Source organism: Arachis hypogaea, chromosome 16 (genome assembly GCF_003086295.3).
Source record: "Arachis hypogaea cultivar Tifrunner chromosome 16, arahy.Tifrunner.gnm2.J5K5, whole genome shotgun sequence".
Taxonomy (NCBI): Eukaryota; Viridiplantae; Streptophyta; class Magnoliopsida; order Fabales; family Fabaceae; genus Arachis; species Arachis hypogaea.
In genome coordinates, this window is record NC_092051.1 from 15,678,504 (window position 1) to 15,690,735 (window position 12,232).

Consider the following 12,232-nt stretch of genomic DNA (forward strand, 5'->3'; position numbering starts at 1 on the left):
TCAAGAAGGAGCACAATTAATATTAATATTGTCTAATAACACCAAATATTTAAATCAATACAAATAACACAATATTATGCATTAGTCTAAAGTCTTATGCATTCTAAACATAAAACATTAACTTGTAATCTTATAATGATTAATAACACAAAATACTAAGGTTTACAATACTTAAATTCCACATAAGAATAACCATGATCCATCACTAATAATATAAAATATTAATTATGTATGATGACTGGGCCACCGGATCGAGTTCGGGTGACTTGAGCTATAGCTCGGATCCGACCCAAAATAATGACCGGGTCTATTTTTGAGACCCTTACCCGACCCTAAACCCGGTAAAATCACACCAAATTAGCCCCTAAAGTGTTCGGGGTCGGGCCGAGTCTTCGGATCGGACCGGACCATGTGCACCCCTAGTTTTTATCAGTAGTTAATCAACAATATTTAAAAATTAAAATTAAAAATATATTATTAAATTGTTAGACTAAAAAAATTAAATTAATAACTAAAAATATTAATTAAAAATAATGAATTTTTTTGGTGATATGGAGTTTTTTTTTCTTTTTCATTTTCTTATATGAGTTATGAATTTTCTAAGTAGCATATTTTTGTCAAAGTAATATTTGTCTTCAGTTTATATAGCGTAAAATTGATTATGTTTTTATGTGGCTTTTATAATGACACTGAAATAATATATTTGAGTTAGTTTCTAAAATTTATTAAAGTGAATTAACATGGCAACATGAATTAAATAGAACTTATTAAAAGCACATTCTAAGACCGAATTTTCCAACAAAGGAGGAAGGGTAGTAAAAAAAAAGAAAAAGGTCCTAGTTCCTGAATGCTGACCCGAGCATAACGGAACATTTCACTGATCACAAAACGAAGATCATCATCCAATAGTTACTTATAGATCATCCACATGTGAGATAGAGTATCCCATAAATCATCTTAAAATAATTTGTTTGCCAAAATTGGTGGAAAATGAAAAATCAACGTGAAAAGTGTGAGCGAAATTAGAATCTTTGTTCCTTGCGCATCGCAGTTTCGCCTATATAATAATAATAAATAAATAAAATAAAATGTCACATTCTAACCACCTTCGTATTGACAGTTAGTTATTCAGTTACGTTCTTGAATTCTTTTTTTGTTTCCCTGGATATTCATGTTATGATCGGTACGAACCTTATTAGCATTTGCAGCATGAAACCATCTCCGAGGATGCTCATTAGTTGCAAGAATTCTTCATCGTTTCTTGCAAGATGTCACCCCACTACTCCTCGTGCAATGTCTAATAACCTTTCTTCTACCAACAACATTCACTACCCTCTTCGCATGTTGGGTTTTGCACGAATAATGAACGGTAACCACAGAGCTTTTCGGTTACCCTCTTCAAGATATTTTAGCCATTTAACTTCAAGGCCTCAAATATTCCGTTCACCGGCCGCAACCAGAATCAACGGCGACGTCACCACTGCTACCGTGAATGAACTTGGATTGAAGCCTCGGAAGTCAAGTGTGAATGACAAAAAGAATCTGGAGATTGAGAAGGTTTACATAAAGACGGACAATGGCATCGATGAGAAGCAGTTAGTTGTCGAAAAATCAGCGGACAAAGAGTCTGAATTAGAAGCTGGGGGTGAAGAAGATAATGCAAGATCAGAGAATAAGGTATCTGAGGGTGTGGCTGCTCCAATTATCAACAACAATGGTGAGGAGGAGACAGACGTGGAAAGAGAGGCATGGAAGCTGTTGCAAGAGGCACTTGTTACGTATTGTGACACCCCTGTGGGAACGGTGGCTGCAAATGATTCCAGTGAGGAGTCTTTGAATTATGATCAGGTCTTCATTCGGGATTTCATCCCTTCAGCCCTTGCTTTCTTGCTCAAGGGGGAAAATGAAATCGTCAAGAACTTTCTCCTTCATACCTTGCAACTCCAGGTACCTCCTATATATTATTCAATCAATACTCTCACTTTTCTCTTTGATGATATAATGTTTGGTATTGCAACAGAGTTGGGAGAAAACTGTGGACTGCTATAGCCCAGGGCAGGGGTTGATGCCTGCGAGCTTCAAAGTTAAAACCATGCAAGTTGATGAAGAAAAGGTAGAAGAAGTTTTGGATCCTGACTTTGGGGAATCAGCTATTGGTCGTGTTGCGCCGGTAGATTCAGGTTAGTATTTCTGAGAATTTTTGTAATAATAATCTTATTTGGAAGATTGGTACTTTATGGTTGGTTGTGGTTGACATAGGATTGTGGTGGATCATTTTGCTGAGGGCTTATGGGAAGCTGACCGGTGATTACAGCTTGCAAGAAAGGGTGGATGTTCAGACAGGCTTAGAGATGATCCTTAACTTGTGTTTAACCGATGGCTTCGATATGTTCCCATCTCTGTTGGTGACTGATGGTTCTTGCATGATAGATAGGAGGATGGGAATTCATGGTCACCCTCTTGAGATTCAAGTGAGTGAGGAAGATTTTGATATAGATAACAAGGGTTTAGATTCAACATATTAGTTAGCTAATTATTTTACTTTGGTTTGCAGGCGTTGTTTTACTCAGCTCTACGATCAGCCCGTGAGATGGTTAAGGTGGATGATGGATCCAAGAATCTGGTTAGAGAAATCAACAACAGGCTGAGTGCACTCTCATTCCACATTAGAGAATACTATTGGTTGGATATGAAAAAGATGAACGAGATATACCGGTACAAAACAGAAGAGTATTCGTTGGATGCCACCAACAAATTCAACATATATCCAGAACAGATTCCTCTGTGGCTAATGGATTGGGTTCCACAGGAAGGGGGATATCTCATTGGAAACCTTCAACCGGCACACATGGATTTCAGGTTCTTCATGCTTGGGAACCTGTGGTCCATTGTTTCATCTTTGGGTACCCCAAAACAGAATAAGTCCATTCTGAATCTCATAGAAGCAAAATGGGATGATCTTGTTGGCCACATGCCTCTTAAGATATGCTATCCTGCCTTGGAGTCTGAGGAATGGCGCATAATCACTGGCAGTGACCCAAAGAATACGTATAAATTTCTTTAATTCTTTTCCTTTTATGGTGTTGTTTAGATGTTTTAGTACTTTGGTGACTTTATAGTCAGAGTTGATTCTAAGACACATTTCAACTTGTGCAGCCCTTGGTCATATCACAATGGTGGATCTTGGCCAACACTTCTATGGCAGGTAAATTTTTCTTTATGGGAATATTATGATCATGGAAGTTCAATGGTGTCGTTTCATAATTATTTACCCTTTCCCCTTTGGTTTAATATGTGATTCATTTTTGTCATTCAGTTTACACTTGCATGCATCAAAATGGGGAGAACTGAACTTGCTGAGGATGCAGTTGCTTTGGCTGAGAAAAGGCTTCCAGTTGATTCATGGCCGGAATACTATGACACTCGCACCGGCAAGTTCATCGGGAAACAGGCCCGGCTTTATCAGACATGGACATTAGCCGGCTTCCTTGCATCCAAGATGTTCTTAAAGAATCCTGAGACAGCAGCCATGTTGTGCTGGGAAGAGGACCTTGAGATTCTTGAGACATGTGCTTGTGCACTGAGCAAGAGTGGGAGGGCTAAATGCTCTCGCGATGCCGCCAAGTCTCAGATTCTTGTTTAGGATTCTGCCAACATTGTAAATAGTACATTCTTGTTCCACATTGTTGTGACTGTGAATAATGCTCCTTCTTTTCACTTTTGTACATTTGTAAATATCTTGATATTCATTTTTCTGTTCATATAGAATGTTCCTTTTTGCTTCCCCAAGATTCTACCAAGTATAAACAATGCCAGAAACAATTATAGCATGATTATTGTGTTTTCAAGAAATAGTGGATGTCTCAACCACCAGAACACAGATGAACAAACACATTAAATACTAAGTGCTCAAAAAATATCTGGTGACAACATTTTCTACTTGTCAAAAGAATATGATTGAAGTAAAAAAATTGAAACTGAATACTCTACAACAGCCCTCTTCTTCTCTTGTAGTCGCTGATAGTTAATGTGAGAGCATGCCTACCTCCATCGTTTTCAGGCACCTGCAACCCAACCGTTGCTTCTATCTTCTGTTTCCTTGCCAAGAACCCATTCTTCAATCCCTGTGGTCCGCCCAAATCCTTAAGTTCAGCCAGTGAAATAGGCAACTCGAAATCATGCATCATGTTTGATTCTGTTCCGCAATCCACCGGAGCCAAAGTATCCACCAATTTCCCTGCACTTGCAGCAGCTTCCAGTGCTGCTTCTGTGGCTTTAAACCCAACAGCATTACCTGCTGACACACTTGGTTCTTCAACCTTAATTTCATGCTTCTCTCTATTATTACTAACTTGATGACTCTCTTCTTGTTTAATCTCTTTCCCTTCTGCATTGTAGTAATTCCTAGACCTTGTCCACCTCCTAGAGAATGGATCATACCCTGCCTCACCCAATTTCAAATTCACCTGCAAATTCCTATGCTCAGACAAGTTCTTGAAATTATCAACCTTGTTCTTTCTGTTCATCTCAGCTAATCTTTTAGCCCTGCTGTCCTTATCCCTGGCTTCGCGCGCCGCGTCCAATTCCAGGAGCTTGGCGCAGATCCTCTGCACCTCGGCCTCATCGTTCTTGCTCTTTGCTACCTCCATCAGCCTCTTCAGCTTGTCCTTCTCAACCGCGACATTAAGCGGCCGAGTAGGCGCGGCTTTCTTCTCCTCCAGCATCTGCTTCACAGTGGCTGCAGAGTAGACATAGTTATTCGTTCTTCTAATGGCCTCTCTCTTGTCCAAAACACTCGCCTTACTCGGCATGTGGCTGCAACTTCTCTCAATTTCCCTAACCCATTGCCTGAACTCTTTCTCCAACGGCGAAGAATCCGAAACCACAGCCATTTGGAACCTCTTGGCAGAGCTTTCACTTCCCCAAACACAAACAAGGTACTTGTGAGTGATTCTGTTCTCAACCTTGTAGTGCCTATTTGGATCGCCACCATCAACACTCTGAACCATGCAGAGTCTGTAAACAGCTCCACTCTCTGATTTTCCAATCCCAATTCTAACAAAGCACCCAACAATTAACTCTTCAAAGAATGGTTCATTCAGCCACTTCACAAGCCTCGATCTCCTAATGGTGATTTCCTTGATTTCTTCAAACGTTGGCATGTTTGATTCTCTCAACATGTTCTTGTCATCGTCATCGTCACTATCAGCCAACCCTTCAGAGGAATCTCTATCACTGTCACCGCTCTCGCTCTGGCTTGAGCTACTTGAAGTAGTTGCTGCTTTCTTCTTCATTGGAATCCCCTTATTGGTGCTTGATGATGATGGTTTTCCATGGTGAGTGTCTACCACTTGCTGCTTCATCCTCTTGGCTCGCAACTCGCTTAAGACATCGCCTTTGGCGGCGGTCCTCTCGGCGTGTCTGGTGGAGGAACGAACCTTGGAGGAAGATGATGATGGTGGTGGTGGTGGTGGAAGAGGTGATTGATGATTGATCATGTTCTTTGAAGTAGCATTGTTGTTGGTGTCCCTCTTCATTCTTAATTGTTCTTTGAACTCCTTTTCGCCTTTTTTGGCAGCTCGATCGGAGAGTATCATCTCTCTTTCGAGCTCAGTCATGTTTGCTAGCCTCTGCTTGTCATCTTCATTCTTGTAGAGATCACTGCCAACATCAGATTCTTCATCTTCATCATCATCATCATCATCATCATCCTCCAACAACTCTCCTTCATGGCCTAATTCCCTCTCAGTTTTGGTGAGGTCCAACCTCTTCTTGAGAGGAACGTTCCTTGATGACGATGGCGGCTTCTTCTTGCTTGCTCCGCCGCCCTCGGCGTCGGAGTCTTCCCCTCTGGACTCACTTCCACCATCATCTCCTCGTTTGGATTTCTGGTTTCGCGGCTTACTACTAGTACTATTACTATTGTGGCGCTTTCTGTGCGGGGAGCTGGTTCTTCCAGCTGCCTCCAGAAGCATGTTCTCCAAGTCCGCCATAATAATAATAATAATGTTAATGAAGACGAAGATCAGAGCATGTATACGTTGGTGTTGGTATTGGTATTGATTGAGAGAGATAGCATGTTCCTGGACACGTGCATTGGAGCTCGTTTCCATAGAAATTAAACTAACTCCTACGAGTACGTATAATCTCCGCATATCGTATTTGACAGCTTCAAACAAAATATAAACATGTGTATAGTTAATCGTCATTTCCATTAAAAATCTACCGTATATTTCTAATTTTACAATTAAAATATATCGCATGTTATTTTTTCATTATAATTAGAATCAAAATTTTTTCTCTAAAATTAAAAAATTTGTTATAAAATAACTAAATAAATAAATAAAAAAGAGATAACAAATAAAGAAATATAATTAGAAAGAGAGAGAAAAAGGTGTTTTATTGTTTTTGTATGTTCTATGTGCTTCATATTATTTTGCTATTTATAAGCATAAAGAAGCTTTACTTTTCAAACATAATTAAATGCAATCATCCTTGGTAAACTAAGTCTCATGGAAAATGGTCATCCACATTATTCATCTTTATCACAACACTCCCCCTTGGATGACTATTTAAGATTATTGCCTCGTTAAAACCTTACTAAAGAAAAACCCAATGGGAAAAAATCTTAGTGAAGGAAAAAGAGTACAATATCCTTTAGTGATGGAGACTACCTCATTAAAAACCTTGTCAAGAAAAATCCAATGAAAAAAAACCTGACCAAGGAAAAAAGAGTACAGTTTCCCCTCTTGTCGATATCATTTAACATCTTGAAATCGACGAATCCCAATATGATGTACCAATCTTTCAAAGGAGGATTTTGGGAGTGACTTTGTGTATAAATCTGCTAGATTGTCACTTGAGCGGATCTGTTGGATATCAATTGTCACTTGATTTTGAAGATCATGAGTGAAGAAGAATTTGGGAGAAATATGCTTTGTTCTATCACCTTTGATATATCCGCCTTTAAGTTGAGCAATACATGCTGTATTATCTTCAAACAGGACAGTTGGAGCCATCTTCTGATCAATCAGTCCACATGATGACAGAATATATTGAATCACACTCCTCAGCCAAAAATACTCGCGACTAGCTTCATGTATCACTAGTATTTCAGCATGATTAGAGGATGTTGCTGCAATCGTCTGTTTCGTGGACATCCATGATATAGCTGTACCACCATATGTGAATAGGTATCCTGTTTGAGATCTCCCTTTATGTGGATCAGACAAATATCCAGCATCTGCATATATAGCCAACTAATTGTGACTTGAATCCATAGGGATAAAACAATCCCATATCAACCATTCCATGAAGATATCGAAAGATCTGTTTGATTCCACTCCAATGTCTTCTGGTTGGAGAGGAACTATATCTTGCTAGTAAATTCACAGCAAATGATATATCAGGTCGTGTATTATTAGCAAGATACATTAGTGCTCCAATGGCACTAAGATATGGTACTTCAGGACCAAGGATATCTTCATTTTCTTCCTTAGGACGGAATTGATCCTTTTTCACATCTAAAGATCTTACGATCATCGGGGTATTTAATGGATGTGACTTATCCATATAAAATCTCTTCAAGATCTTCTTTGTGTATATTGTTTGATGAATAAAGATCCCATTTTTTATATGCTCGATCTGCAGACCGAGACAAAATTTAGTCCTTCCAAGATCTTTCTTCTCAAACTCTTCTTTTAGAGTTTTTATAATTGTTGGAATCTCTTCAAGAGTCCCAATGATATTTAAATCATCAACGTACACAGCAATTATAATGAATCCAGATGCAGATTTCTTTATGAAAACACATGGACAAATATCATTATTTTTGGCTAGATACTCAGTAAGACGATTATACCACATTCGTCCAGATTGCTTTAGACCATATAAAGATCTTTGCAATTTGACTGAGTATAACCCCTGTGAATATTCATTGGATGGTTTAGATATCTTTAGTCCTTCAGGGACTTTCATATAGATATCACGATCTAATGAGCCGTATAAGTAGGTTGTTACCACATCAATTAAATGCATATGCAGTTTATGATATGCAGATAAACTGACCAAATAACGCAATGTTATCACATCCACTACAGAGGAATACGTTTCTTCATAATCTATACCGGGCCTTTGTGAAAAACCTTGTGCTACAAGTCGAGCTTTATAGCGTACAACTTCATTTTTCTCATTTCTTTTTTTCACAAATACCCATCGGTATCCAACAGGTTTCATTTTTCTCATTTCGTTTTTTCACAAATACCCATCGGTATCCAACAGGTTTTACATCTTCAGGTGTACGGACTACAGGTCCAAAGACTTCACGTTTTGCAAGTGAGTCTAATTCAGCGTTCATGCCTTCTTCCAATTTTGGCCAATCATTTCTTTGTCGACATTTTTCGACTGATTTTGGCTCAAGATCCTTACTTTCATGTATGATATTTAATGCCACATTATATGCAAATATTTCATTGACAATTGTCTTATTTCGGTCCCATTTCTCTCCTGTAAAGACATAATTTATCGAGATCTCGTCATTTTCACAATTTTTAGGTACCTGAACGTCTTCTGGCGTTAAAACTATATCAGAATTTTGGACAACTGTAGGTGACTCTACTATGTCTTTTTCAATAGGAATCGTATTTACCTCTTTTCTTTTTCGAGAATTTTTGTCTTTGGAACCGACAAGCCTGCCACGCTTCTAGCATGAATTTGCTTTAGTGGCTACTTGTCCTACTGGGACATCAATTCAAATTGAAGTATTTTTTACTGGTATATAAGATTTGGTTATTCTTTTTGTATCGGAAAATGCATCAGGCAATTCATTCGCTATTCGTTGCAAATGTATAATTTTTTGAACTTTTAGTTCATATTGCCCTGATCGAGGATCTAAATGCATTAACGATGATGCATTTCAATTAAGTTCCTTTTCAGGAAGCTTATTCTCTCCCCCTAATGTTGGAAATTTTGATTCATCAAAATGACAATCCGCAAACTAGGCTTTAAATACATCTCTGGTTTGTATCTCAAGATACCTCACTATAGAGGGAGAATCATATCCAACATATATCCCCAATTTTCTTTGGGGTCCCATTTTGGTGCGATTAGGTGGTGCAATGGGAACATATATCGCACTCCTGAATATTCTTAAATGGAAAACATTTGGCTGCTGGCCAAAAGCTAATTGTATAGGAGAGAACTGATGGTAACTCGTTGGCCTCAATCGAATAAGTGCTGCGGCATGTAAAAGAGCATGCCCCAAACCGAGGTTGGGAGATTTGTTCTCATAAGTAAGGGTCTAGCAATTAATTGGAGGCGCTTAATAAGTGATTCTGCTAATCCATTTTGTGTGTGAACATAAACTACTAGATGTTCAACACTTATTCCATTAGCCATACAATAAGCATCAAAAGTTTGGGAAGTAAATTCACCAGCATTATCAAGACGAATTGCTTTGATTGGATTTTCTGGAAATTGTGCTTTTAATCGATAATTTGAGCCAGTAATCTCGCAAACGCTAGGTTGCGAGAAGACAATAAGCACACATGTGATCATCTCAAAAATGCGTCTATCAGGACCATAAAATATCTAAAAGATCCACATGGTGGATGAATAGGTCCACATATATCGCCTTGAATCCTTTATAGGAATTCAGAGGACTCAAATCCAATCTTTACTGGTGATGGCATTAAAATTAACTTTCCCTAAGAGCATGCAGCACAACAAAATTCACTAGTTTTAAGAATCTTCTGGTTCTTTAGTGAATGTCCATGGGAGTTTTCAATAATTCTCCGCATCATGGTTGTTCCCGGATGACCCAATCGGTCGTGCCAAGTTATGAATTCATTTGGGCTAGTAAACTTCTGGTTTACAATGGCATGTGATTCAATTGCACTAATCTTGGTGTAATATAACCCAGATGAAAGTGAGGGTAATTTTTCTAATATAACTTTCTTATTTGAATCATGAGTTGTGATATATAAATACTTATGATTTTCCTCATTCATTGTCTCAACATGATATCCATTTCGGCGAATATCTTTGAAACTCAATAAGTTCCTCAGAGACTTAATAGACAATAGTGCATTATTTATTATGAATTTTGTTCCTCCGAAAAACAAAATTATAGATCTTCCAGAGCCTTCTATCACATTGCCCAAGCCAATAATAGTATTAACATATTCTTCTTTTGGCACAAGATGGGTAAAATATATATCACTTTTAAGAATAGTGTGCGAACTTGCACTATCCGCAAGGCAAATATCTTCAGAATATGTCCTTGCCATTTTTCTTCAAAGACAAATGATAATAATAATAAAATGGGTAGAAGTACATGCACAGTAAAATTATTCACATGAATACTTAACAAACACATACACATATCAAACTATTCCATCATTGATCAAATAGCCAATATTTCCTTTAGAATTCTTAAAGAAATTAGATACATCATAATGAGTGGTGAAATTTTCATTATTTGAAACAAAATTTATTTCCTTTCCTTTGTCATCCTTTTTCAAGGATGCTTGATAAAGATCAACTAGGTACCTTGGGGTACGACAGGTACGTGACCAATGGCCCTTTCCACCACAACGGAAGTATTTATCCTTAATTGATTTACTTTGCCCATTGTTTCTTTCTTTATCCCACTTCTGGTGAGATCCTTTGTGAACATAATTCCTTTTCCTTCCATAATTTTTCTTGCTATTAAAACTTTGTCATTTACCTCTTCTGGGGTAATTTGCCACATTTACTTCAGGAAACAGGGCGGCGCCAGCTGGGCGCGCTTCATGATTTTTTTAAGAGCAACTCATTGTTGCGTTCAGCAACAAGAAAGCAAGAAATTAGCTCAGAATATTTTTAAATCCTTTTTCTCGATTGCAACTGCAGGAGCACATTCGAGGCATAGAAGGTTGAGAAAGTTTTCTCTAACATATCGGGCTTGAGGAGGTATCACCGTCTTTTGATGATTATACATTTCTTCGAGGTCTTTCCACAGATCTACAGGATCTCTTAATGTGTGATATTCATTTTTCAATCCTTCGTCAAGATGACGACGAAGAAAAATCATGGCTTTGGCTTTATCCTTCTGGGATACATTATTTTCAGCCTTAATGGTATCTTCAAGATCCATTGAATCAAGATGGATTTTAATATCTAGTATCCATGATAAATAATTATTTCCAGATATATCAAGAGCGTTAAAATCAAGATGAGAGAATTTCGACATAATGAAAATTTGTTACCTGGAGTCTTCCTAAAATTTTATCAGAGTCTCGTGCTGATAACGTGTTATAAAATAACTAAATAAATAAATAAGGAAGAGGTAATAAATAAAGAAATATAATTAGAGAAAGAAAGAGAGAAGGGTGTTTTATTGTTTTTGTGTGTTCTATATGCTTCATATTACGTTGCTATTTATAAGCACAAAGAAGCTTTACTTTTCAAACATAATTAAATGCAATCATCCTTGGTAAACTAAGTCTCATGCAAAATGGTCATCCACATCATTCATCCTTATCACAACAAAATTCTCCTCTCCTCGTTACTAATTTTACAATCAAAATGTACCACATGTCACTCTCTTATTGTAATTGAAATTAAATCTTTCCCTTCAAAATTAAAGAATTTTTTCCTCTTCCATACTAATTTTATAACAAAAATGTGCCATATGTCAGTATCTTATTGCAATTGAAATCAAATCTTTCCCTCCAGAACTAAAGAATTCTTCCCTCCTCCCTTTCTTTCTCTATCTCTCTCAATCCTTCAACCACTCTATCTATTTTATATATCATTATTAATATCAATGACTAATTACTAATTTCACAATCAAAATGTGCAACATGACATTTTTTAATTACATTAAAATTAAAATTGAAACTGAAATATACTTATATTATGTATCATATATTACTATCTAATTTAATAATCAAATGTGTCACATGACACTTTCTTATTAAAATTGAGAGAAAATATTTTTTCCAAAATTAATAAACTCCCTCCCTAAATTCTCTCATCTATCTCTCTCCATTTTTCTATTTCTCTCTACCATTTTTACTCTATATATAATTTATATTTTATGTAATTTGACAAATCAAAATATGTCATCCGATATTTTTTTATTATAATTAAAATAAAAATTTTTCTTTCAAAATTATCAAACTCTCACTCTCACTCTTCATCTTTATCTTTCTCTCTCTTTTCTCTTATTCTCTATTTTTTCTACCTTTCT

General features: G+C 37.0%; 2 protein-coding genes across 2 annotated transcripts; one reads left to right on the forward strand and one right to left on the reverse strand.

The window, feature by feature from the left end:
* The first annotated feature begins 1,106 nt into the window (after nt 1-1,106).
* On the forward strand, nt 1,107-3,768 carry LOC112759139 (alkaline/neutral invertase A, mitochondrial-like). The gene is made up of 6 exons (XM_025807961.3): nt 1,107-1,947; nt 2,021-2,180; nt 2,260-2,471; nt 2,555-3,048; nt 3,157-3,205; nt 3,317-3,768. The coding sequence occupies exons 1-6, from the start codon at nt 1,177-1,179 to the stop codon at nt 3,641-3,643; spliced, it is 2,013 nt and encodes a 670-aa protein (XP_025663746.1). The 5' UTR covers nt 1,107-1,176; the 3' UTR covers nt 3,644-3,768.
* A 218-nt stretch (nt 3,769-3,986) lies between these two features.
* On the reverse strand, nt 3,987-5,993 carry LOC112758635 (protein RTF1 homolog). Its single transcript, XM_025807346.1, has one exon. It carries the CDS (start codon nt 5,991-5,993, stop codon nt 3,987-3,989), a length of 2,007 nt encoding a protein of 668 aa, XP_025663131.1.
* Nucleotides 5,994-12,232: the final 6,239 nt, after the last annotated feature.